A 27,581-nucleotide genomic window follows, 5' to 3' on the forward strand; every position below is an offset into this window, starting at 1 on the left:
CCAGTTGCTCTTTTCCCAGCGGGATGGGAGCAGCATGGATTGGGATGCAGGGAGTTGTGTTCTCCTCCCCACTTCAGTGCTCTGCAGGAGCTCAGACAGGCTGGGAATCACCCAGAAAAGGTCAAATTTCCAAAGAAATCCTTTAAAAATCCCTTTGGTATTTCCTGAACCACTTATCCATACAAACATCCTTGCCTTCCCTGCCTGCAGTGTATCCGTGGGGATCAGCAGGAGTTTGGAGGTACCTGGAGGACTCCTTTCCCTCCAACAGCAGCAGGGGGACATCAAAAGTAATTTTTTTTTTAGGAAATCATCATTTTTCCCAGTTTTCCCCCCTCCCAGGCCAGCTGCTGCCCATCCACCCGTGCCAGTGTCTCCATGGCATGGGTAGGATGGTGGATGTGCCTCCCTGGTGCCATCCCAGGCTGGATGGGGCTTGGAAGTGTCCCTGGCCATGGCCCTAAATGACCTGGAAAGGTCCCCAAAAGACCTTGAAAGATACCCAAACCATGTCCTGATTCCCTGATCCTCCCCAAAGCTGGCTCCCAGCAGGAATGGAGCTCCAAAGCCATGGCCAAGCACTGCTGGGCCTCTTCCCAGAGCCAGAGGAGACTTCTCATCCTTTTTTCTCCAAATCCAGGTTCTTGGCTCTCTCTGGGGCTGCAGAGCTCCAGCCCAGCTCAGCTCATCCCCCCTGCCCAGCCCAAACCTTCTCCCAGTGCCAAACCTCCCTAATCCAGCATTATCCTGGAATAAAGGACAGTGACAGAGGGTAAAACCTGAGCTCCCTCCTGGAGATGTGTCTGGCTGTCCCACGGTGCTGGTGGCACTGCTGTCATTGTCCTGCCGCAGGAGGAGGTGGATTTATCCCAGTTTTCCTTAGCAGCAAGGATGATCCTGTGGGCTGTGCCAGGGAAAAACATCCTGCAGCATTGCTAATGGGAGTAAATCAAGCCTGGAAGGGATTTTTTTCCCTCCCATCCCTGAAGGTCTGGAATGACTCCGGGAGGCTGCTGGAAGCAGAGCCTCAGCTCTGCTGATTTATCACCAAACTGGGCCTGGAAAGGGATGTTTAGGGGAAAGCTCGGATGGGGAAGGTCTGGTTTTCCCAAATGCTCTCAGGGACATGGCCACACACAGGCCTGGGGGGTGGAGGCGCCCAGGCTGCCCCAGAAATGTTGATTTTTTTTGTAAACCAGGAGTAAACACAGAGATAAAAATGATCTCCACATCCCTGGGAAGTGCAGCCCACCAGGAAACCCAGCTGGAGCAGCTCTCCCTACCTGTGCCGGGGAAAAACAGCAGAAAAATGGGCTGCAGGGCTGGAGAGAAGGGAAATCCACCCTGCCAGCCAGAGCAGCATAAATCAGCTTTAATTCCAGCCGCTCGTGAGTTCGTTTATTAGCTCATTGATTGGACCCAATGGCGTGGCAATCGGGCAATGCAAACTGGGATCCTTTTGGGACAACAGTGTGGACAGCACCCCTTGCAGCAGGAAGGTGGCTTTTCCCTGCTGCGGAGCTGAAATAAATCAGGATTAATTCCTCGTGGAGCTTCCAGAGGCAGATGCACGCTGGCCGTGCCCGTGCCTGACATCTGCCCATTAAAGCGCTGCAGAGCCGCGGAGCTGCAGATGGAATTACACAGCTCGGCGCTAATTTCCAGCTCTCATTTCACAAACGACTCGGCAGCAGCCGAACCCTTCCAGCGCCATGCTTAATTCATGAGGATGCACAGCTCCAGAATCGACTCCAAATCCTCGGAGATTCCCCACAGGAATTGGGAAAATTCCTGATAATTTTCGGATGGGGTGAGGCAGTGTTGGTCCAGGGGCTCAGCCTGGCTCGGAGCTGCTTTTCCAGAGAAAATCCCAGCCAGTTTTGACCACAATATCCTTGTTTTAGGAGAGCTGGGCAGTGAACTCCCGGAGCTCCATTCCTCTGGAGATTTCAGGATGACAAACCCGGCGGGATGTGTTTGTTTTCACCACCAAACGCCAGTGGTGGCGGCGCTGGGTTTATTCCGAGTCACGGCGGGCAGTGACCTGCTGGGGAATTCCTAGGGGAATGCTGCCCTTTGATCCCTCAGCTCAGGCTAGGAGCACATCCAGCTCTGGAGAAGCACACAGAGCTGCACACCCTGGAGCTGAAAATCACCTTTAGAAATCCTCTTTGTCTTCTGCATGACGGGAAAAATATAATTAAATAGTTGTCTGGTGCTGTTCCTGAGGCTGGTTGGGGCGGCGTTGGAGAATCCCAGAATTCCAGGATGGTTTGGGATGGAAAGGACTTCAAGCCCATCCCGTTCTGAGGGGAAGGACACCTTGCACAGACCAGCTCTTTACAGAGCAATTCGTTTATCCTATAAATCCATGTATGGCATTAATTAATAATACATTTTCCCATAAGGACACATCCAACCATTTCCATTTCCCCCATTTAACGCATTCTCCTCAAATCTCTCTCCTATTCCAGGGAATTCCCTCCACCTCCAGCCATCCCCAGAGGCTCCCCGGGAGCTCCAGGACCGGCAGGCACCCCAATCCCGCTTTTCCCGGGGACCACCCTGCCTGTCCCACATCTGCCGCTGTCCCACCCGCGCCGGGGGCTGTTTGATCTCCGGGGTGACCGCTGGGCAAACGGCAGCCTCATCTGCCGGGAATGTCAAACAGAGCCTTTGGGAAGGAGGGATCGCAGCGAGCAGCCATCTGTCCGCAGGGAAACGTGCTGCTCTCCCGGCTTGCTGCTGGAAAAGGGACAGCGGGAGGGAGCCGAGCCGAGCCGAGCCGAGCCGAGCCGAGCCGAGCCGTGCCAGGCGCCGCTGCTCCCCCAGCCCGGGCGCTCCCCAAATTTTGTCCCCAAAACCACTCCAGCTCCGGCTGGTGGCGGGTTGGCATGGAAATAACCCCTGGAGGAAGCAATCCCGGGAATGGGATGGGGATTGAAGCCCCGGGAGGTTGGAGGAAGGAGCCAAGAGGTGTCCCGGGAGCCGCTGGCACCTGCTGGTCCCTCATCCCTCCATCCCGGCGCTGGCCGGGGTGGGATGGAGCCTCTCTCCCATCCCAGGGGGAATTCCAGGTGGGTCTGGGATTGTGCCTCTCTGCCATCCCAGGGAGAATTCCTGGTGGGTCTGGAATTGAGCCTCTCTGCCATCCCAGGGGGAATTCCCGGTTTTCCAGTGGATCTGGGACTGTGCCTCTCCCCCATTCCAGAGGGAATTCCCAGTTTGCCGGTGGGTTTGGGATTGTGTGTCTCGCCCATCCCAGAGGGAATTCCCGGTGGGTTTGGGATTGTGTCTCTCCCCCATCCCAGAGGGAATTCCTGGCTTGCCGGTGGATCCAGACGAGGATTTACCACCCTGGGGAGGATGAGGGGTGCAGCCGCTCACCCCATCTCCGTTTTGGGGTTAAAGCCCAGCCTGGCTTTTCCCTTCTGCTCCCGCAGCTGAAATGCCAAACGGGAAGGAGCTGCTGGAAAATCACGGATGATTAATTGGGGAGCAGCAAAGGCACAGAATCAGCTTTTATCTTCTCGCCGGGGCTGAGGAAAAGCCCCATCTCAGCAGCTCCTAAAAACAGATTCCAGAGGGAGTGGGGGAACTGGAATTTATCGGGTTGATCTCGGCGCTCGCCCAGCCCATCCCAAACCCCAAAGCACCTCTCCGGCTCTCCCACCTCTCCGGCAGCGACCTGCCCGACCTGCCCTTCATCTGTTTATCCCACAGGCACGGCTGGCTTCCCTGTGATGCTGCAAATCCGCGGGGAAAACACCCAGAGCTGAAAATAAATAACACAGGGTGCAGAAGGATCTCTGCAAAACAGCTGGGAAAAGAAATCCCAGTTTTTCCAAAGTGCCATGAGGAGGTTGGGAAAAGCCCAGGCCAGGCTGGGAGAGGGAAGGAGCTGCTTTAGCTCAGGATGTTCAAATTCCCAGTGAAAGGCTGAGTTTATTCCAAAGGCTCCTTATATACATTCCGAGCTGCCTCTGGAGATGTTTCCAAGCTAACAACAGCCAGGGAATTCGGGATAAAGGCAAATATGATCTGTTTTTCATCAGGGATGTCATTTCCCTGCTCCCATCTCAGCCTGGCACAGGAGCACTCAGGGCTCCAGAGCTCCAGCTCCAGTCAAAAACACAACTGGAAAGGATCTTTTCCAAGAAATCACATCCAAATCCCTTCAGGATCCCAGACTGGTTGGGTTGGGAGGGAGATGAAGTGGAATTCCAAGCCCTGCCCTGGGCTGGGACAACTCCCATTGCCCGGGTTGCTCTGAACCCTGGGAGAGCCTGGAAGGAGATGAAGCTGGGAAGGTGGGAGGGAGTTGTTCTCCTGGGCAAGGCAAAATCCAGGAGAAAAAAAATTCCCTCTGCAAGCTGCTAATGGGAATTCAGAACCTCTGCTCAGGGGGAAAAATCTTAGAAAAAAAAATCAACTTTCAAGTTTCTAAGGCTGATCTTGTGGGAAGCTTCACTCTTTTTGTTTCCCATTCTTTTTTTGCTCTGTCTCACTGGAAAACCAGGAATTTCTGTGGTCTGACTCCTTCCAGAACCTCATGTCCAGAGTCAGCTGCTGCTTAAATCCACGAAAAGCTTCCCAAATGTTCTGCAGCTCTTCCCATCTGTGCCCAGGCAGCCAGGGATGGCCTCACTTCTCCCCAATTCCCAAATTTTGGGAGAATGAACCGATTCCCTGCCTTTGGAAATCCCTGCTCCAGCTGGTAGGATCATCAGGAGGTGGATGGGCAATGCTCCCTGCTCCGGGGTGGTCTCAGCATTCCATGGATTTCCCATCCCAGGAACTGGAAAAAAGTCAAGGAGCTCTGGGGGAACGTTTGGACAGAGCTGAGTTATACCCCAGTGAAATCCTCACGGTTTTTGCTGTGCTGGGAGAGACTTCAGTAAGTTGTTAAAATGGGAATTCTTGGGATTTATGGTCTGCCTCTTTTGTGGAGCATTGGAGTAGAGGGAATTTCTTGCCCTTGCTCTCCTCAGGGGTGAAAATTCCAGGATTGTCACTTTTTTTGGGATGGATATATTGAATTTGGGATGAATATACACACATATGTCACATAGGGATAGAATATCCCCTTTAAAAATAAATATATCAAAGGCTCCCTCGGCCAATCATTTTGCTCCAGACATTTCCCAAGGTCTGCTGTCCTCTGGATTTTGTACTCCAGCAGCAAAAAAAGCTGGAAATTTTCCTGCTGAGCATCAAGGAGCAGGATGGATCCCACTGAACCTGTGCTGTGAGAGAAAACCAGAGTTATGATTAATCCCCTGCAAATGCAAACAGCACAAATCATCCCTGCAAAGTTATCCTGAGATTTTTTGCTCTTCCATTTCCGCCATTATATTAAAAAAAAAAAAAAAGAATTATTTTTAATATCCCTGAGTGCTGAAAATATGAACATCTTGGAAATGCTTTGGAAAGGCTGGAAGGGATCCAGTCCTGGAGCAGAAAAATCTCACGCTCAGAACTCCAGCGAGGGTTTCAAAAAGTGACTGCTCGGAGCTGTAGTCATGGAGAGCAGCTCGAGAAACCAAAATATATTGGGGAAAAAAATAGGAAAATGTGGGAAAAGGGGATTAAGGGCAGCCTGGGTGGGAATGGTTGGAAACTGCAGTGGAAATGTGGTGGTGAGGAGAAGGCAGAGGGGGGAGAGAATATGGGAAGGAAGGAAGGAAGGAAGGAAGGAAGGAAGGAAGGAAGGAAGGAAGGAAGGAAGGAAGGAAGGAAGGAAGGAAGGAAGGAAGGAAGGAAGGAAGAAAGGAAGGAAGGAAGGAAGGAAGGAAGGAAGGAAGGAAGGAAGGAAGGAAGGAAGAAGGAAGAAAGAAAGAAAGAAAGAAAGAAAGAAAGAGAAAGAAAGAGAAAGAAAGAAAGAAAGAAAGAAAGAAAGAAAGAAAGAAAGAAAGAAAGAAAGAAAGAAAGAAAGAAAGAAAGAAAGAAAGAAAGAAAGAAAGAAAGAAAGAAAGAGAGAAAGAGAGAAAGAAAGAAAGAAAGAAAGAAAGAAAGAAAGAAAGAAAGAAAGAAAGAAAGAAAGAAAGAAAGAAAGAAAGAAAGAAGAAAGAAAGAAAGAAAGAAAGAAAGAAAGAAAGAAAGAAAGAAAGAAAGAAAGAAAGAAAGAAAGAAAGAAAGAAAGAAAGAAAAAGAAAGAAAGAAAGAGAGAGAAAGAAAATTCATTTATTAATTTGAAGTTTGGGTTGGAAGGGACCTTAAAGCTCATCCAGTTCCATGGACAGAAACACCTCCCTCCACCCCAGGCGTCTCCAAACCCAGGTTTTGCCCTGGCTGAAGGGATCTGGGGCGATTTTGAGGCTGGAGCAGCAGCAGCACCCTGAGCGCTCCAGGCTGAGCATCATCCCTGGTGGCTCCCGGCCGAGCCCAGCGCCAGCCCCGCCTGGAAGGAGAAGTTTGTCCCCGCCGGGAGCCGCTGGTGTTTTCCCCACCCTGCCATACCCGGGGAAATGGGTGAACGGAGGGATAACTCCCTTTCACCACCAAAATTAGAAAAAAAAAAAACCCCAAAAAACAACAAAACCACCAAAACCGCGCCCCCAACCCAAGCCATTACCACGGGCATCGTAGCATGAAACACAAACCCTTCCTCCCGCAGCCACACAAAGGCCGGGCCGAGTAATTAATGCGCTGAAAGGGCCTTTCCTTGCAGATGGAGACGTGGGGAATAAAGGCGCTCCCGGCGCGGGGCTGTCATGCATCGCATGCTACATCTGTTATGGAAATCAGGGCTAGCGGGGCCTTTTGTTCGGGCTAAAGCCCTCCCGACAGGGAGTTGGCCGCCGTGGATTTTCTTGTTATTAAACACGATTTCGGGCTAGTTGGGAGCAGATGCTCCGGCAGCGTTTGGAACTAATAACGGAGCTGGGAGCGCTCGGCATCCCCGGGCGGGCTGGGCTCGCCTGGAGAGGATGGCAGCTCGGAGCCAAAGCGCTGCCCTGGCTCGCTGCTTTGCACATCAATGCTGCAAGCACCAGCTGAGCCTTCTGGGCTGCCCTGGCATCGCCCCGGCACTGCCTGCCAGCCCTGCCCGCTGCCCTGGCATCGCCCCGGCACTGCCTGCCAGCCCTGCCCGCTGCCCTGGCACTGCCTGCCAGCCCTGCCCGCTGCCCTGGCATCGCCCGGGCACTGCCTGCCAGCCCTGCCCGCTGCCCTGCCTGCCCGAGAGGGAGGGAAGAGCAAATCGAACACACCAAACACTCTCTGCCCTCCTCATCCCACCCAGAGTAGCCGGAAAGGCGCCAAACACCACCTGCGGCTTCCCAAAAGCTGGGAAAATCCCTCTGGGGTGCTCTCCGGTGGGTGTTGGATCAAGAGGGAAGGAGCAGCCGGCACGGGGATTTTGGGGTCACACGAGGCCCCAGAATGAGGATTTGGGGTCACAGTGAGGGAGGCACAAAGGGAAGGAGTGACAAAGCCGTCGGAGCGGCGCAGCACATGGGTGGGGTGGTTTGGGATGGAATTGTTTGTGTCAGATGCAGGGGAAAGGATCGTGAAGATGGGAATGCAGAGAGGAGGGGCAGGGCGGTGGTGTCACCCCAAATTCGGCTGTGGAGGGACAGCTCTGGGGGTGTGCACGAGGGGAGGATCCTGGATTTATCGGGGAAGGGCAAAACTGTGAAAATGGAGGTGGAGAAAGGGAATTTTGGAGCCACCGGATGCCTTGGGTTGGAATAGTTAAACCCATCCAGTGCCACCCCATGGGACATCTTCCACTGTCCCTGGCTGCTCCAGCCTGGCCTTGGACACTGCCAGGGATCCGGGGGCAGCTCCATCCATCCAACCATCCATGATCCATCTATCCATCCTCCATCCATGATCCATCCATCCATCCATCATCTATGCATCCATCCATCCATCCTTCATCTATCCATCCATCATCCATCCATCCATCCATCCACCATCCATGATCCATCCATCCATCCATCCATCCATCCATCCATCCATCCATCCATCATCCATCCATCCATCCATCATCTATCCATCATCCATCCATCCATCCATCATCCATCCATCCATCATCTATCCATCCATCCATCCATCCCTGTTGTGGATCGTGGCAAAAAACCAGGACAGAGAGCACCAAACATCTCCTGGACTAGACAGGGAGCACCAAAACACCTCCTGAGAAGGACAAAGAGCACAAAATCATCTCCTGAAAAGGACAGAGAGTACCAAACACCTCATGAGGACAAAGAACACCTAAACACCTCATGAGAAGGACAAAGTGCACCGAACTCCTGAGAAGGATAAAGAGCCACCTAAACACCTAAAGAGAAGGACAGAGAGCACCAAACACCTCCTGTGCTGCACAGAGAGCACCAAATATCTCCTGAGAAGGACAAAGAGCACCAAATATCCCCTGAGAAGAACAAAGAGCACCTAACTCCTCCTGAGAAGGACAAAGAGCAAAAAAACCTCTCCTGAGAAGGACAAGGAGCACCAAACATCTCCTGGAGAGGACAAAGAGCACCAAAACATCATCTGAGGACAGAGAGCACCAAAACTCCTCCTGAGCAGGACAGAAAGCACAAAATCATCTCCTGAGCAGGACAGGGAGCACCAAAAACCTCATGAGAAGGACAAAGAACACAAAATCATCTCCTGAGCAGGACAGAGAGCACAAAATCATCTCCTGAGCAGGACAGAGATCACCCAACTCCTCATGAGAAGAACAAGGAGCACCCCAAGTCCCCCCGAGCAGATAAAAGCCACAAGCCCGTGAGGCAGCAGCAGAGGGTGGCAGGGCAGGGCAGAGGGCAGTGCCACATCCCCGCGTCACTCACACTCTGCTCCCACCCCGCACTCGCAGCTCGCGGGGAGGAGATTTCCCTACATGCCAGACGAGGAATGACTCACTGTCTGCTCTGAGGCAATTCCTGAATCCAACCCAGCCGGGATGAGGTTAGTGGCTCTGCTGGGAGAAACCTGGAACTGCGCAGAGCCACCTCAGGAGGTGCTGGGCTTGGGGACAGAAAGTGCCCTGCAGCCCCTCGAGGTGCTTTAGCTGTCTGGGAAATCGTGGGGTTCGATGGCATCAGCACGTTCCCGAGGAGGGGACACATTCCCGGGAAGAGGTGACATTCCCGAGCAGGGGGACATATTCCTGGGAAGGGACACATTCCCGACGAGGGGACACATTCCCGATGATGGGGACACATTTCCAGGGAAAGGGACACATTCCCAATGATGGGGACACATTTCCGGGTAAGGGGACATATTCCCAACGAGAGGACACATTCCCGACCAGGGGACATATTCCCTAGGAGGGGACACATTTCCGGGGAAGGGACACATTCCCAATGATGGGGACACATTTCCAGGGAAGAGGACACATTCCCGAGGAGGGGACATAACAGGGGACACATTCCCGAGAAGGGACACATTTCCAGGGGAAGGGACACATTCCAGAGAAGGGGATACATTCCCGACGATGGGGACACATTCCCAGTGATGGGACACATTTCCAGGGAAAGGGACACATTTCCGGGTAAGGGGACACATTCCCGACGATGGGGACACATTCCCGAAGAGGGAACACATTTCCAGGGAAAGGGACACATTCCCAGCCCTCCAGATCAGGCCATGGAGGCACAGAGAGAGGGGAAAGGGTGAGGTTCACACACAGCTCCATCCTCTTTCCCTCTCCCAGCGCTTTCCTGGCCGGTGTCACCTTGTCCCCAACCCCGAGGTCACACGGGGACATGTGCCACCTCCCTGGAGGTGCCCCAGGCTGTTGATCACGGCAGATTCACTCGCAGGTGGATCAGCATCCCCCTGGACCACCTTGCTGGCCTGGGTTGCAATCCTTGGAGCCACCATGGTGTTTATTGATCCTGCTGCTCCTTCATTTCGGGTTTTTGCTCAAGTCGAGGCTCCTCGTGCTGAGGATGAAGCTTTTCTTGGGGTTTTTCCCAAAAAAATGCAGGTGACCCTGGCTGAGGCCACAACTCCAGGCTCACAGGGCAGCACTTGACCTCCCACTTGGAAATATTTAATATGATTAAATATTATCACTATTATTTCATGACAAATCCACTGAAATCCCCTTTATTCCACCCCACAGGGGGTTACTGCTACCTCCAACCTCTGTATTTTACATTTTGCTGGTAAAATGAGTAAAATGGTCACTTTTTCTCCTCATCCCTCATCCTCCAAGCTCATCTAAAAACACTTGGCAGAACATTCCTCCTTTGCCAGCACAGCATTCCTGCACCAGATCCCAAGAATTCTGAGGCTCCAAGGGCATTTTGGGCACTTTAGGACCTGCTGGGAAGGTGAAGGAGTTGAAGGAGGTGCCAGAAATTAGAAAAAAAAAATACAAAAAGTACTCTGAGCTCACAAACTGGCAGCAGCTGCTGTTCCAACTCCAACCTCTCCATGGCTTTTTCAGGAAAGTTTGCACGAGAGAAGGATGAGGTGGGGAATTCCCAGGAAAAATCTTTATAACAAAGTTTTTTTGTTATAAAAAGTTTGTAGGGAGAAACCAAATAATCCTGGAATGAATAATTACTTCTTTCCAGCACATAATTCCTCCCTTAGGATGGGATGAGGATGAGGCAAAGAAATGGCAGCACCTGACCCCAAATTCATCGAAATCCACCAAAAAGTCCCAAAATAACCACAGAGCTTTAAGCCACCACCAATGTGGGTGGAAAAACACCCTAAATATCCATCAAACAGCCCAACTCCAGCATGGTAAATTTGAGTTTTTCTCCTTTCTGGAGATGATTTGAGTCCTTTAACAGCATTTTCCTGTTCCACCCCATCTGAGTTGTGAGGAAACCACACTTGGGAGTGACAGAGGAGCACCATGAAACCCCAAAAGGGTCAAAAATTCCTACAAAATTCCCACAAAATTCCTACAAAATTCCAGGAAATCTCAAAAGTAACACCAGAGGCACCAGGAAGGCACATTTCCTTGTCCTAAACTATTCCTCATTCTTCCCAGAAGCCTGGAAACAGCAACTCAGAGAAGAATTTCACACAGAAATTCAGAGAGGAAATCCACGCAGAATTTCCTGCTGTGGAAAATCCCAGGAAAAGCAGGAAGAGACCACAAGGGTTGGGATGAAGTTGGGGATGAAGACAAAAACACCACCAGGAGGAAGAGTGGCCCAGCTGCTCCTCCAGCATAAAGAGGCCAAAAAACCGAAAAAAATTATAAATATCTTTTAGGGGAAGAAATTCCAGGTCCTGGGAGGAGAAATGGATCTGTTCCTGCTGACTGCATTTGGGATCAGTGACCCCACAAGTTGGGTTGAAATCCAGCAATCACCAGCCTGGCACAGATGGGAACAGCAAAGCTCAACCAGGACACCTTCAGATGGCAATGGCAGGGAGGGGAATTAATTAATTAACCCCTCGCTCGTTAATTACAGCACCTGCTGGGTCGTTAGGAATGGCAAAGAACCACCAGGGTTGTACCAAGGAGCTGGGAATTCTGAGATGGAGAAGCACAGGGAGAAAATTCCAAGTTTTCCAGCCTGGATTTCCATGGGGAGAAGGACTGAGCTGCAGGTTTGGTGCCCAAAATGAGATTATTTTGGGACAACTCTTGGCAGGATGTCCCAGTGGTGCCAGCAGCACAAACATGCCAGGGCTGGGAAGGAGTTTTGCTGCATTTATAGCCAAAACCAACCTAAAATCTTCGGAAATTCAGCTTGGGAGGCAAAGCAAAGCAACCCCCAGGTGTTTGCTTTGCTCCTCTGGCATTTTTTGGGGAACAACTCAGAGAAAGAACCCACAGCACAGTGGAAAATTCAATGCCCCAAAGGCTGTTGTAAGAGAAAGATTCCTGTTCAAATCCCAGCCATTCCTGGAGCTCTGCACAATTATGCCCCAAAATTATTAATGAATTATTAATAATTATTAATAAATAATAATATTAAATAATATTAAATATCCACAATTATTAATGAATTAACACACAAAGGCCGTTTCCACTACAAGAAAATTCCATTTTTTTTTAATTCAAAGAAAAAAAAAATTGTATTTTAATAAATACTGCAGAAACATTAACCAAACATACAAAGTGACGCCAACAATTAAAAAAAAAAAACCAAAAACAAAAGTAATGAATGTCCTGCTTTATAACAGTTATAACTTATTTTTTTTCCACAATATTTAAATACAGAAAGAAGCACTTACCAGCTATTTTGTAATACTGCCCTAAGAGCACTGTTGCATCAGTTAAAAGCTTATTATGGTGATCAAAAATGTCTTTTTTTTTGGTGGGAACTAACCAGAATGGGGGAGTGGGGTTTGGTTTTTTAATTCTTTTCTCAGATGAAACAAAGTGCTGGGAACACACAGAACCGAGCTTTAATTAGGAGTTAATCTTTTACCTTTGCACAAGTGAGCAGAGCTTTTAACACTTCAAAAACGAAGCATCACCCTCGGGAATGAAAGGCTTGTCCTCCAGCAGCAACAAGCAACCTGGGCAGAGCTTTGTCTCCTTCCTTTGGGAGAAGCTTGTCGGGTCAGGGAGAGTTGCAAACCATGGGGGGAAAAAAAAGCTGATTTTATTCAGTGTAACACCAGCAGGAAGGGATTGGACTGAACCAGTTCACCCCATTTCGGGATTGGGGTTGAATACTTCGTGTTAATCCTAAAACTAAGGGCAGGATCCAGTTCCCACTGGGGACCCCTTAAGGCCTCACAGTTCTTCAGCCCCAAAAGCAGGAGCATCACAAAAGGCTCTGTTGGCTCATTTGCAGATTTTTTGGGGGTTATTTCTTTTTTTTTTTATTTTATTTTGCACCAACCAACAATTGCAGTGAACCCCATCCCGGAGCAGCCCCTTGTGTGCAGCTTTCTCCAGGATTTTTTTGGGCTCCTCCAGCTCCTGGGAGAAGCCCAGGGGATTTTTTGGGCTTCCCCAGGTGGGCAGTAAGGCTTAAGGAACGATCAGGGCTGGAAAAAAATCACGGATCATTTGCCAGCACAGCTCTCAGCACCTTCCACTTGAACCTACAGCAAAGTAGCCACACAGAACACCAGGACTGGTCACCATTTCCACAGCACAACCACAACGAGGAGCAGCCGAGGCACAGCCCTCAGAGCTGGATGTTCCCCCCCAAAATTTGATCCATCTCGTTTCCAAGGAAATCCTGGGAATCCTCAAACGGTTGTCTTCATCCCCAACGTGGATCAGGAAGGCAAAACTCCAGACTTTTCCCCAATTTCCCTCCAGGTGACACAGAGGTCTCGGCGTCCTCTTATCCATTTTCACAATCAGCTACTAAAAACAAAATAAAAAATGAGATCATATCCTTTGGGAAACCAACTCTAAGGTCACGGGGATAGTTCCTTAATGAGAAGGGTGTATTAATAATGTCTTCATTTAAAAAAAAAATCCCATTAAATGGAACGAAATCAAAGTGGCAGCATCCAGGAGCAGAGCGTTACTAAAAGAAACAAGCACTGTCAATGACATCTCTCCTCTGCAGGGTTATTTTCCCAATCACTCTCTCTTCTCTCAGCACATTCAAACGTTTTCCCTTTGATTATTATTATTTTTATTTTTATTTTTTTGGCATTGTCTTCAACAGGAATTCCTGATGCCACCTCTCTTCAAGAGCGCTGCTCAGTCCTTCAGAACAGTCTCACACAACAGGAGAAATCTCCATGAAAGCACTGGCAAAGCCCTCATTAAACACCCCGTGGCTGTGACTTCATCGAGCTCCAACCCCTCCTGGATCCTCTTCTTCCTCCTCCTCCTCCTCCTCCAGGAAATCCCAACTCCTTCACATCACCGTGCAACTCTTTGCTTTGTCCTTTCTCAAGTCCGTGGCCACTGTGGACAGTTCTGGCCTGCCAGGCATGTGTGAAATCCTCTTTGTGGCCCTCTGGGATTTGTTTCGTTTCACGTTTTTGTTTGTTTTGTTCACACACGCCAGGGTGGCGACGTGAAAAATGTCTCTGACACTGTTTTCCGACTGCAAGGCTGAGCATTCGATGTATGTGGCTGCTCCAATCTGTTTGGCCATATTTGCACCCTGAGGGGAAAGAAAAAAAAAAAAAACATGTGATCAATAGCAAGTTGTGCACAGAGCCTGAGGGAGCATCACAATCCCAGCTCAGCAAAAAAACCCAAGATTTGGGGAAAATGAGCAGAGATTTGCTTGCAGGAGGAGTTGATGTTTGGATATTTGTTTGTCTCCTGTGCTGGTAAATATAAATTGGGAGAGAAGAGGAGCTCAGGGATTGCAAAAGCCAGGAGACTCTCAGGGGGACCTAGTCAGCAGTTTCACCTTAAATTGTATCCACAAATCTCCTGGGAAATCTGGCAGATTCCACACTGAAGGCTGAAATCTCCAAAGAGAAACTCTGTGCCCTAAGGAAGAACCAGCAGCAGAGCCCTGCCACAGCTCCAGGAAAGGGCAAAGTTCCCAGGGAAATGTGCTCTGGGAGAGTTTATCCATTTCCTGATAGGGAACTGGGAAAAAAGAGAAAAAAAGGGATAAAGGACATGAGGGGGTACAGGAGCCCTTATTTGTCCATTTGGCCATATTTGCACCCTGAGGGGAAAAAAAAAGAACTTGTGATCAACACCAAGTTGTGCAGAGAGCCTGAGTGAACATCACAATTCCAGCTCAACACTGCTTCCCAGGGAAACCCAAAACTCCAGCAGCTGATTTGGGGAAATAAACACAGCTTTGCTTCCAGGAGTAAATAAATATAATAAATAAGCGTCCAAGAATTATCTCCTGTGCTGATAAACACAAACTGGGAGAGCTCAGGGATTGAAAAAACTGCAAAAAGCCAGGAGACTCTGAGGGGGGTCTAGTCAGCAGTTTCACCTTAATTGTATCCACAAATCTCCTGGGTAAGCTTCCAGATTTCTGGAAAATGTACTCTGTGCCTTAGGGAAGAACCAGCAGCCCTGAGCTGGGGCAGAGTCCCTGGAAGAGGGCAAAGTTTCCAGGGAAATGAGCTCTGGGCTGCTGGCTGCAGAGAGTTTTATCAACTTCCAGCCAGGGGAACAGGGAAAAACAGGGGAAAAAAGGGAAAAGGGACATGAGGGGTTATAGGAGCTCTTCTTTTCTGGTTTTAAGTCAAAGCAGGGATATTTGTTCCAGCAGCACGAGGCAAACAACCCACCATGTGACAGATGACAATAGCCCAGCACTGCGTGGAGGATTTTGCTGCTGGCACACAATACAGCATTATGAGAAAAAGTGGGAGTTGTTCCAGGGGAATTTTCTTCCAGAGGGATGAATCTTTACTAAGTTACGAAACCCCAACCACGTCCTTGATGTGTCACTTGTCACACAGGGCCCTGCCTGCCTCCAGCCCCTCCTGGGTGCTGCTGCAGTGCCAGGCTGATGGCACCAATCCTTATCAATGCCCAGAGGGAGAGGCTGATAAGGGAGCAGGAGCTGCCCTGCCCACAGTTCAACAGCTCAGCCCTGCACTGAGCTGAGCCCCAGCAGTGTTTGCTCAGGTGTAACTCCCTGGAATGGGGAGGCTGCAGTGTGTCACCAGCCTGTCCTGATCCTCCCAGAGCTTCCTGAGCCATGGGAAAGCTCTGATCTCATGCTGGATTAGGGGGTTTTAGAAGGAGCTGTGTACCTTGTGCTCAGCTGACTGCTGCTCCTCAGGGGTACAGGCTGAGCTGGGAATCCAGGGGAAAAAAATATCCACCTGCCAGCAGATTTTTGATCCATCTCTTGGAAAGACTCAGTGATTTTATTACACATTGCAATTTTCCAGTGTAAACACACTGCATCCTTAGCAACCCCACAGGAGGAGCTGCTGGCATGGAAAACACGAGGGATAAACCACCCCAAACTGGCTGCCAGCACAGGCTGAGGAGCCTGGGGTGACCCTGGAGGTGGCACTGTCCCTCCCCCAGGGTGTATCTGCCACCAGGCTGTGATTCAGCTGCCACCAGCCATCACTCACAAGTGAGTAATGCAGGGAAGTTCAGCCCTGAGCCATTTCCCTGCTCCCTGCCATGACCTGATTCCTTTCCCTTTCACCTCAGCTCCTCTCTCCTCTGATGCCTGACTCCAAACTTCTCACTTCCCCAGGGGCAAAGAACTCCTCAAGAATGAAGATTCCTGCTGGCTTTGCTGCACCTTCAGAGGGAGGGACAAGGTGATTTTTAAGGGATTTGGGGTCAAGTTATGTTTCAATATAATGTCCTGATGTTGAAGTCACATGAATCACACTGCAATCTGAAGTCTGCAGACAGCAATTTTACCAATTTGTCACTGAATAAACAGGATGTGTCACCTTTTTGTTACATTTTTTGGTGCGTGCAGGCATGGAAAAGCAGGAAGTTTTTCCACAACTCACCTAAAAAGCAGTTTACAAGCAAGAAGACAACAGTTTATGATATTTAAAGGGATGATTTTCTGATGTGTTGTGGGGCTGCAGGATTTCCTTTATTCCAAATCACTTCCACCCCCTACTAGAAGTGCAAATCTGCACTCACAGCAACCCCGAGGGGAAATTGGTCACCATGAGGGTTCTAGTGACACAAAAAGAGGACAAAGAAAATGAAAAAGAGGGCAAAGAGAAGAGGGAGGCTGCCCTTACCTGGTCGTAGGACACAGGGGTCTGCCTGTGGTTGGAGAGCTCCACCAGGGTGCTGACATCAGTGCGCAGGTCTGACTTGCAGCCCACCAGCAGCATCTTGGTGTTGGGGCAGAACTCCTGGATTTCACCTTTCCACTGCAAAATGGGAAGTTTTGGGGTGATTAAATCAGAAGGAGAGACGGGCGAGAGCAGAGGTTTAACAAACCCTGACATTGCACGCTGAAGAGTGATTATGTAATGGTTGGATTTGCCTCCAAGGTGGTTTTTGAAGGCAGCAGCTCCAGCAGAAGCTGGCCAAGGGTGAAATCTTCCCATCTCCTACACTGCTGAGCTCCTCTGGCTTACTAATCAGGAGGGAATGAATTGTTTACCCGCATGAGCAAAGGTTTGCAGAGCTGCTGTTTCTCACACCCAGCCCCAGCCAGGTGCAGGAATGCTGTCCCCACCTTTGGTGGCTCCAAGGGACACAGCTCTGCTACAACCACAAAACCAGCAGGGCTAAATGTGGGTTTATTGCTACAAAATCACACCTAAAAACTGCACAAAGCTGTCCCAAAGTGAACCAGCAATGAGCCCTTTGAACAGAATTTGGGATAAATTCATTGGGATTCGCCCTTCTACAGGGTTATCTGGAGAACTCAAAGCCAAAAACTTCACAGCATAACCCCTCAAATGATCACTATAATTTGATTTAAAAACACATTAAGAAAAATCTCTTGCAGAATTAAATAACCAACAATAGCAGGGACAGAAAAATCACACTTCTGGATGCTTTCTGGCACAGAGAGAATAGTTTTAAAGCATTTTCTGCAGGCTATTCACAGCATTGTAAGCCACTTTATCCCAGTGAGACAAGAACCACTGGCCCCAGCTACAGAAAAAATAAAGAGGAACTTCAGGTCAGCGAGCCCCAAAACCAGTGTGCAGTTGAGTCATGCTCAGGGAGCAGGGAGAGGAGCAGGAGCACCTTGGAAACACCGAGTTGGATTATGAAAATGCAGTGCTGGAGCTCAGCTCAGTGATCTCAGGGAAGGGTTGGGGCAGGGCTGCATTGCTGTGCCACTGCAAGGGCTGCTGGTGGCTTCCTGAGGCATGTGTCACTGGCTCCTCGGGATGTCAGGCTCAGAAATTACGTAAGGCCGTGGCAAAAGTCCAAACTCTCGGCAGATAATTTCTAACCATCCCTACAACACAGCGAATTTCCCAATCCTGTTATAGGAACACGGGAAGGACAATTCCTTCCAGCACCTCACACCACCCTCGGCATTCCTTGCTGTCTCAGGGCTGAGGAATGAGAATTTATTCACTTCAGCTCCATGAGCAAGTTTTTGCTCCCAATTAACATCCCCCCCCTTTTCAAACAAATGACCTCAAAGCAAAGCACCCTCCTTTCATCGCTCCATGAAAAGCAACAAAGTGGAAGTTTCCAGGGCAGGAACAGCAGCACTGCGGGGATTTCAAGATGAGCTTCTCCAGCAGGGTTGTGCTCAGGGGTTGCTGGAATACTTGCCTTTTTTAGGACACTGTCCAGGGTTTCTGGCCGGCTGATGTCAAAGCAGATCAGGACAGCATCGGAGTCCGGGTAGGAGAGAGGGCGGACGTTGTCGTAGTAAGGAGAGCCTGCAGGGAAAACAAACAAACATCTTCATTAATTGCTGTTTTCCTCTTCCTGCAGTCGTCCAGGCTTTATTCAGAAAGTTCAGCGATGGCCCCGCAGTGATCCATCACCCACCAAAAGCTGGGGGTGATCCCAAGAACGAGAGGGAAATGAGGTCAGCCCAAGTTTAAGGATCCTGCCACTCCAAAAGGCTTTTTCCAAGCAGATTTGAAATTCCTCAGTTTTGATTTGTCTTGCAGTTAATTTAAAACAAACAGCTCCAAGCGCAAAAAGCATCTTTAGTTGTCACATTGGCAATTTTTAGATGAAACTCTCGCTTCAAATTAAAGAACTTGTTGCAGGAAACAGATTTCCAGCAGGGAAAAAATCCCAATTCCTGTAGGCAGGCAGGCAAGTTATCTGTCACAAAAAGCCTCATTAATCTGTAAACCAATAAAGCTTGCAATAAATGTTTATGTTTAGCCCATAAACCAGATTTTTATCAACAAGATCAAAGCTAGTTTGGTAATCTGGGGGAACAGATGTAGGTACAGCATTGCTCTTTGTGTTTGTTTTACTCACAGGGCTGGGAAGGGATATTCTGTTTGCCTTAACAACAGTCACGGTGTGCAGAGTTAAAATTCATCCAGAGTCAGAAATCTTATTTTAATCATCTGGTGAAGCTGGGAACAGGTTTAATGGGGAGAAAAAAAGGAAAAAACAATCTTTGTTTTTTTCTAAGAAGCTGCAGTCACTCAACAACCATTTGGTTTGGCCTTAGCCGTGCTGAGCTTCACTTCCTGAGGATTGCTGATTTAAAAGGATATTTAAAACCAGGTCAGTGGCACAAAAGGGTTTGGGCAACTTAAAATTCATTTTCTAAGCCATAACACACCCTTAATTCTGTATATTCCTCACAAAACTAAACTCCAGCAGACCCTAAAACCCAGCACGGAGCACACACCACAAGAACCCAACTTCCAGGAGTTTGGGGGGTTATCAGCTAATTATCCCACCGATTTCCCAGCTCTCCAGAACTAATTGGCTGCAAGGCCACAGCTTATTAACCGGATTAGAGGAATTCCTCCCGTTTTTCCCTGACAGACAGCTCAGGCTGTTGCCCAAGCCCGTGCAGGGAATGGTGTGAACGACTCGCAGATGACTTCACTTGGCCAGCTTCTCCTGCACGGGAAGGAGGCAAGAATCCCAGGAATGTTGTTTTTGAAATGAGGACTAACACATGGGGAGCGAAGCATTACCAAACTAGGTAGCAGAAGGTAATTTGTTGAAGGAGAAGGCTTTGATTGGAATGCTCATCTCTGTAAATGCTGTCAATCCGACAGAGAGGCAGCTGTCAGAAAAGGCTCTTCACACCCCATTTCAGCTGAATTCAGCACCGGCGACGCGTTGGGAACAAATCGAAGCGAGGTGACCCGGAGTTAACTCCTCCATCAGCATTTCCCGCTGCTAATTACTCCTCACTATCTCAGCACTGCTATTACAGCCTGTCCTGCAGCCCCAGGGCAGCTGATTTCTGCAGGAGCCCCAGGCTGTTCTTTATCCTGGAGAGAGCAAAGTGCCACCAAGAGCCACCTGGGTGACACAGAGCACAGCCTGGCTGGCACTGAGCTCCAGCAAGTGAGGGCAGGATTGAGGATCTTTAATGGTTGCTGATTTCTCCAGGAGCCCCAGGGTGTTCTTTATCATGGACAGAGCAAAGTGCCACCAAGAGCAAAGTGCCACAAAGTGCCACCTGGGTGACACAGAGCACAGCCTGGCTGGCACTGAGATTCTTTAATGCCAGCTGATTTCTCCAGCAGCCCCGGGTGTTCTTTATCCTGGACAAAGTGCCACCAAGAGCCAACCGGGTGACATGGAAACACAGCCTGGCTGGCACAGATCTCCAGCAAGTGAGGGCAGGATTGAGGACAGAGCAAAGTGCCACCAGGAGCCACCCGGGTGACACAGAACACAGCCTAGCTGGATTGAGGATCTGCAATGCCAGCTGATTTCTCCAGGAGCCCCAGAGTGTTCTTTATCCTGGATACAGTAAAGTGCCACAAAGTGCCACCAAGAGCCACCTGGGTGACACAGAGCACAGCCTGGCTGGCACTGAGCTCCAGCAAGTGAGGGCAGGATTGAGGCTCTGTAATGGTTGCTGGCTAGAAAGGAGTCTCAGCTCAGCCTCACCCAGAAACTCATTCCTCACACACATACCTATGGGCTCACTCACTCACTCGGCAGGCTGTGGGGATGCAGAATCCCATATATGTCCAGGAGATGTATTTATGTATATACAGTCACCACCTCCAGCCCTCAGACTCCTTCCCACCCCTGCAGCTGGAGCTGCTTGGCTTGGAGGGTTTTTTTTCCACCTTTTTTCCCCTCCTGTCTGAATTTCTCCTGAGCTGGAATTCAAGCACTTTCAGCAGGTTGGAGAGGAATATTCCCCACCTCTTCTCCCAGCAGAACAAACAGAGCCCATTTTAACTCCTGGAGCTGCAGAGCCCACAAAGGAAATTTCCTGCTCTCATTCAGCAGCACTAATGAAACTTTTATTCCTGTGCAAATAAAGAGGGGCTGCAGCCCTCACTGTGCAGGCCTATTCAAGCTGGCATTTTCATCCCTTTGCCCAGAGAAACCCTCAGAAGGCAGGAATGTCAGGAATGAGGCTCACTCAAGTCTGAACAGACAACTCCAGCACAGCCCAGCGAGGCTGCTCCCTTCTTTTTCATGTTCCTTTGCAGATTTGAAGCCGTGCCAACCCTCGAAAACAGAAGGAGAATGTGGAATTGGAGCCATGGTATTCGTGGGGAGGAGAAAAAAAAAAGCCTATTTGTGTTTGGGATTCTGTTCCTGCGAAATAAAACGTTTTTGGCAAGGACAACATGGGTGGTTTTTCGGTTTTATCAAGGAGTTGCTGATAAGGCTGAAGTTTATCATCCTTTGTGCTGGACATTGAGTCCAGCTGCAATCCTCCTTTTTTTAATTTGTTTGGCAGCTCCCATAATTTCAGCCAGAAATACTTTCAACATTAAGAACGATCTGCTTTTGAAACCTTATGTTTCACGCAGAGCCCAACAGAAATTCAGCTTTTAGCCTGAAATGAAACCCCTCCTCACCAATATGGTTGGGTTTGGCCTACAGGGGATGCCAAGCTCAGGCTTAAACATTGCTATCTTAATAAAGAACAGAATGACATCATTAAAAGCTGAAGGATATTTGAATTTTTTTGTGATTTAGCACTACTTGAAGGTGCTGGATGAGGGAGAGCTGCTTGGCTGGAGGATGCAAAGGCAGCAGCAGGTTGAGCTGCACATCCTCAGGCAAGGAGGGCTCAGTGACAGGCAAGGCTTTCCTATTTACACACCAGCAAGCAGCCATCAGGAATGAGGCTCTGGAGCCTTTTGGAGCCCAGTGAGCTGAAAGAACAGCAGATGAACAGCAGCATTCTCACTCCCCAAAGCCTTGGGCTCACTAATTATCAGCTGCACAGCAAACACACCAAACACTGGCTGCTCCGAGGGGCTGATTCAGTGCTCTGGGTTTGCTGAGCTCCCAAAAAAGCCTTGTGTGGCTGAGGTGGATTTTTAGTGCAGGTGATGTCCAAGCACAGAGATATCTCAATATTCACAGCATTTTGTGGGATCAGACCTCGAAGGGAAAGCTTTGGGAGGTGACTTGGCATTCCCAGTTATCAATCCTAATTCATTCCCATGTAAAAGTAATAGGAAAACTCGACTAAGATGGAAAATTAAAGGAAGAAAATCATAGAAAATCACAGAATTCAACACAGCCAAGCAGCAAGAGAACTGGGAGGCAAAGACAGCAATTGGGCATTTCCTTTGCAATCCTTACTGCCAGGGAATTTGGGGAATTAGCAACTTTAATTCCTCCAAGTTTCAGTTCTCTACTGAAAGGTTTCAGCACGAAACTTTCCAGTTAATTTCTGTTTCTATATGGACACTGAGCACATTGTATACAGTCAAAATCACAGCAAAACTAACTCGACTTAGAGCTCCAAGGCCCTTCTGGATTTAATTACTTGCTAATCCCCAGCAGTTGTAAGTATTTCTGGCCCTGTTGAGAATTATTTTACTGGAGTAGCTATGGTTCAAGCAATAAAAAAAAAACCAACTAAAATACATTTTAGGGAGACACAGGTATGTACACCTAATTAATGGTATTTCTAAGCCACAGCTGCTGTTGTCCTAGCAAGAAATATAAATATCAAAGGAGTCACTTTGAATGGAAGGAGCCAAAAAACTAGATAAATGCAGATTAGATGGTAGATAAAGGCAACTAAAGCAGATTTTTTTCTTCACAGCGGCCCTGAAAGTAACAAGATGAAGCTTTAACCCCGAGAAAACTTAATATTCCACCTCACACAACAAGCACACAGCTCCCAAGCAGCTCAAGACTGCCCCACGTTACCACAGAGAGCAGTAATTTATGGTGTAGTGAGATTGCAACCAGACATTCCTGCTTTGAAAGAGGCCTGGTAGTCCCAAACCCCATTGAAATTCAACTTGGCAAGTGCTTCCCGTAATGCTGTGGCTAATTTAAATCCTTCTAATGACTTGCAGAACTAGACAGTACCAGCAGACGTTTGAATAATGAATCTTCCCATCCCATTCCACTCTTACTTGCCCCATATTCCTACGGGCAAATCCAAGATACAACAACAATTCCCCAACGAATTTACAGCCAGCTTGAAAATGTTCTGTTTTCTATCAGCTGCATGACACCTAAGGGTCTTCTGGTAAAAAAACCACATTATTACTGTTGGTATAGAATGAATTATAAACCAAAACTGGCAGCAGGGTCTGTTCTCACCCTAACACAACTATTTTAACCAATTCCCACAGTTCTTCCCATTTTCCCAGTGAGCAAAAAAGAGCTGGAAATGGAAATATCTCCTTCCAAAGGACTCACTGCAAAATCCAATTTTTTATCAATTTTAATTCAAGGGACTGACTGGCAAGGCTGTTAAATGCTTCCAGTTAGAAGAGAGTTAAAGATGGATACAAAATCCTGACTGAGTCATCTTGGAAGTATCTGCAGCACAGTGCAATAAACTCAATCAAACAGCATCTTTTCCCCCCTCCCAGGAGATACTCAAGTACCACAAACAACTGCAGCCATCACCTCCCCCGTGTTGCAATGCTCTTCCATCAGGACCTGGCAGTTCATCAGCCGTATTTTTAAGTTAATTAGATCTAGCCCTGCTTTAAAAATGCCAATCAGACATCTCTCCCAGCTCAGTAAAGGAGCAGGACAAAGACTTGTAAAAATTAAATTACCAGGACTTTCAGATAAGGCTAAAACACTCTGTTATCTGCTGCTGTCTCTTATCTGCTGCTGTGATTTTGCACTGGGTGAATGGGCAGTGCTGGTTTTTTGCAGGGGGTGAGAAGGGATGTTCACGGAGACAAAATTCCACATCCAGAGTCCCAGAGCCACAGGATCCACTCAGCAGCGCTTTGTAACACCAGGCTTTGGATCTTGCAAGTGTTTCCTCTTCAGCTTGGGCTGTCAGACAAATCACCCACTTGATCTCTCAAGCTTCTGACTCAACCACCTTTTCTCTGAGTTCCAGGACAAAGGCTGGCAGGTGGTTTTTGGTTTTTTTTTTTTCCTTCCATTGCTTTTGTCTTTTGAAGTGCTAAGGGAATATTTCATTCCATGGGTGTCTCCAGCCTCTGACATAGAGATTCCAAACCTTCCCGTGTCCAACCTGCCAGCTTGTTGTTGGGCTTTAATAAAGATAAAATTTTCCAAAATAGCTATTAATTTTTAATGAGCCCTTGCTCCGTAGCTCCAGCCAGCTCAGTAATCAGCATGAAAGCTCCAACCAGACACACTCCAGAAATCTGCAAGTCTCACTTGGCATGAGATGAAGAAAAAAAAATTCAGCTCAGAGCAAAGCTGATACTGGTTGTGGGCAGAGGCTGCCTTTTCCCAGTAATCGTGTTGCAAGAATTTGGAATCGTTTCCTCAACAGCAAGAGGGAAGCCAACCCGCCGCCTAAACTCCTCTTTTAAGCAGGGATTAACATTTTCCTTCCTGGGAAAAGAACTGCTGTCACATCGAGGAGAAACTGCCGGCTCCAAATGCAGCGTTCCCGAGCCATCTACACAGGCTGCCCGAGCAAGAGAGAGATTGTGTGCTCTGCCAAGTTCCTCCGGGTTTTTTTTTGTTATTTCCAATCAGCTCTGCAGATGATGTTGATCCACACCTCTGGTAATGGTTGCTGGTGTCATTTCCCCCTGGACATCCTCAGCTCTCCCGAGGCACAGCCACTCTGGCTCCCCACGCTGCTCCCCAGCACTGAGGCAGCAATTTTGGGGTGCATCCTCACTCACCCCCCTGGCTGGGAGTGCAGCCCAATTATCCAAATTATCAACGACAGGCGGATCTGGGGGAGCTCCTGTCTCAACATGTGAGCTGAGCCAGCCAAGCACCAAACCCCTCAACCTCCGAGGTGTCTGAGCTGTTCTCTAGCACGGTCACTGAAGGGAAAACTGGAAAAATTAAGAGGACCTTCAACCCTGATGGGGGAAAGGATAACTCCCTCTGCATCCGAGAGAATCGGAGATAAATTCTAAAGGCTTTCCCTAAAAGCCTTTCCTGGCCTTAAAGACTCTCTACAACACCGAGGAAAAAAAGTAGTGTGTTGTGTAAAAAACCAAGCAGGCACTAATGAGGCCACCAGGAGCTCCAAAGCGAGCTGAAATAATGAACCATTAGCACATCACCACCTTTTCCCTCTCCTCCAAGGCAGAGCGGGGTCTGCAGGCGGCAGAGCAGCTCAGGTACCCCCGGAGCTCGGCAGAAAGCTCCTTCCAGCCAGGCAGGTGAGAACACATTCCCCTGCAATGCTGACAAACCGCTCCCCGGAGCCTTGCCCACACCCTCAGCCAAGCAGATCCTCCAAGGATAGCTGGGATTTTTGGTCCAAAAGCCGCCAGGAGCAGCCCCGGCAGGACGCGACGAGAGAGAGCCGCCGCTCCTCCCGATCCCCCCCGATGCGAGAACGGCATGGCTCACCCGAGGTGTCCCAGAGGCTGAGCTCGATGCGCTGCGTGTCGATCTCGAAGCTGGCCGTGTAGTTCTCGAACACCGTGGGCACGTAGCTCTGCCGGGAGACAGCGCTCGGTCAGCCCAGCGCCCAGCGCCGCCGCCCCGCACCGACCCCCGAGCTGAGCCGAGCCGAGCCGCTGCGACCCCCGACCCCAGCCCGCTGTGACCCCAGCCCGGCCCGCTGTGACCCCCGACCCCAGCCCGCTGTGACCCCAGCCCAGCCCCAGTGCGACCCCCGACCCCAGCCCGCCGTGACCCCAGCCCGGCCCCGCTGCCCAGCCCAGCCCGCTGCCCACCCCAGCCCGGCCCCGCTGCCCACCCCAGCCCCGCTGCCATCCGCTCACCTCGGGGAAGCAGTCCTTGGCAAAGACGTGGAGCAGCGCGGTCTTGCCGCACTGGCTGTCCCCCACCACCACGATCTTGCACTTCACGTTCTGGTTGGGATCCATCACCGCCTTGCTCGATAACTTCTGGCTCGCTCTTCTTTCCTTCATTGATCTCCCCTTTAGTCCCTCCGGCCGGCCACAACAGAAGACGGGGAAAAAAAAAAAAAAAAACAACCAAACCCAAAAAAACAAACCACACCCGGGTTCCTCGAGAAAAAAAAAAGGCAAAAATAATGTAAAAAAACACAATGAAGCCGCTGCGGTGGAGCAGGCAGAGCCGCGGAGGCGCCGCCGCCCGTCCACCCTCCCGCCGGTCCCGCGCTCACTGCTTTGTCCCCCTGCCGCCCGCCCTTATTTATAGCCTCGCGCCCGCCAATCACCGCCCGCCGCCGCGCGGGCCACGCCCCCTGTCCGCGCGCCGCCGGGGCAGGGCGCCCCCTACGGGAGCAGCGGGGCGGGGGGGCCGTGAGGGGGGCGCGGAGCCCTCAGAGCCATGGGGGCATGAGGAGGGCTTTGCGGATCGATTCTCGCTGAAAATGTCGGCCTGGGAAAGGAAACGGCGGGGTTTGCGGCTGTGCGGCCTCCGGGGGTGGTCCGGGGGGTGCCCAGTGCCTCAGGATGGGATGAGGGATGCTGGGGGGAGATGAGGAGAGTGAGGCGCTGAGGGGAATGAGGAGGGATAAGGAGGGATGAGAGATGAGGTGAGAAGGAAGGGCTAAAAAAGGCTGAGGAGAGCTGGGGGAATATGAGGAGAGATGAGAAGGGATGGATGCTTTACCCCCTGATGATGGGCAAAGGGGCTTTTCCCTCAAAATACAGTCACAAGGAGTGTGTCAGGATCTCACAGAAGCACGGACTCATGGAATACTCTGAGCAGGAAGGAATCACAGTGATCATCAATCCAGCCCTGGCCCTGCAGAGACACCCCAACAATCCCACCCTGTGCGCTCCTGGGAGTGTTATCCAGATGCTCCTGGGGCTCTGGCAGCCGTGGGAATGTGCCCATTCCCTGGAGAGCCTGGGCAGTGCCCACCATTCTCCGGGGAATAAGAATCTTTTCCCGATCCTCAGCCCAAACATGTCCTGACACAGCTCCAGCTATTCCCCCTGCCCTGTCCCTGCTCCCACAGAGCAGACATCAGTGCCTCCCCACCAACATCCTCCTATTTTTCACTTCCTGGACACAACCCCAGTCAAAGCTGGCTGAGGTTCAGCAGAGGATTGAGCATCACTCCTGAAAGGAGAGCCCTGAACAAGGGATGGTTTGTGAGCCGCTCGTGGCACTCATCTTCGTCAAGTGCTCCTCTCTTTTCCCACATGGCTCCGTGTGGCAGCTGAATCCCTGGAAAAGGGGCTGCCAGCAGGCAGGGCTGGAGCAAATCCCACCTCTCCTGGCTCCAACATCACGTACTGGCTTTGCCTAGAGCAGCTGGACACCAGGGTGGCCTTCCTGAAGGTGCGGCCTTGGCCTTATCTCTTGAGTCACCCGGGTCATGAACCCACCCCGTGTCAGTCCGGGGCTGAAATGTGAGCAATCCGTCAAGTTTTAAAACAACATCCTGAAAAAAGGACAACATCCTGAAAAAAGGATGCTGTCTCGTGCCTGTTTGACCACGGGGAGATGTTGCCCTGACTCACACGAGAGAATCCCAAACATGACATTTCAAAATTCAGCGCTGATATTCTTGGGGTTTGTTCCGATGTGTCACATATTTCGCTGGTCAAATGACTCATCTCTAATGAATTTTCCAAAGAATCGGTTTCTGTTTGGAAACAATGTGCAAAACACTCAAATTTGCTGTGTGTGCCTTTTTTGCAAGGCGTTGGAGCAGACAGCTTTCCATCTCTATTTTTTTTTTTGTTTGTTTGTTTTTAAATTAAAAGCTGCTCCTTTGCAGTCTCCATCCATCTAAAAGCTCTTTGGAAAACATGGTGGAATGGGAGGAATG

At 49.8% G+C, this 27,581-nt stretch overlaps 1 protein-coding gene and 1 long non-coding RNA gene across 3 annotated transcripts; both read right to left on the reverse strand.

Annotated features, from left to right (window-relative positions):
* Positions 1-11,957: 11,957 nt before the first annotated feature.
* On the reverse strand, positions 11,958-25,955 carry RND3 (Rho family GTPase 3). Of its 2 annotated transcripts, none has more exons than XM_085067176.1 (5): positions 25,591-25,955; positions 25,214-25,301; positions 18,077-18,186; positions 16,567-16,701; positions 11,958-14,018 (listed from the first exon to the last, which is right to left on the reverse strand). In XM_085067176.1, the coding sequence occupies exons 1-5, from the start codon at positions 25,738-25,740 to the stop codon at positions 13,767-13,769; spliced, it is 735 nt and encodes a 244-aa protein (XP_084923302.1). In that variant the 5' UTR covers positions 25,741-25,955; the 3' UTR covers positions 11,958-13,766. The 2 variants fall into 2 exon arrangements, with proteins under 2 accessions (XP_084923302.1, XP_084923300.1); XM_085067174.1 differs by lacking the exon at positions 11,958-14,018 and adding an exon at positions 14,040-14,540.
* On the reverse strand, positions 18,906-25,207 carry LOC146434958 (uncharacterized). Its single transcript, XR_014853559.1, has 2 exons — positions 19,875-25,207; positions 18,906-19,821 (listed from the first exon to the last, which is right to left on the reverse strand). It is a non-coding gene; the product is annotated as an uncharacterized LOC146434958 (long non-coding RNA).
* Positions 25,956-27,581: the final 1,626 nt, after the last annotated feature.

The sequence above is a fragment of the Lichenostomus cassidix genome, chromosome 7, assembly GCF_008360975.1.
Source record: "Lichenostomus cassidix isolate B80296 chromosome 7, HeHo_3.0, whole genome shotgun sequence".
NCBI lineage: Eukaryota > Metazoa > Chordata > Aves > Passeriformes > Meliphagidae > Lichenostomus > Lichenostomus cassidix.

Excerpts from the sequence above, each read along its gene's own strand:
- RND3 (XM_085067174.1), bottom strand. The coding sequence starts at position 25,740 with ATGAAGGAAAGAAGAGCGAGCCAGAAGTTATCGAGCAAGGCGGTGATG. Across the intron at positions 25,302-25,590 it reads CCAAGGACTGCTTCCCCGAG|AGCTACGTGCCCACGGTGTT; the intron begins GTGAGCGGATGG and ends GTCTCCCGGCAG. Across the intron at positions 16,702-18,076 it reads TGGACAGTGTCCTAAAAAAG|TGGAAAGGTGAAATCCAGGA; the intron begins GCAAGTATTCCA and ends CCCATTTTGCAG.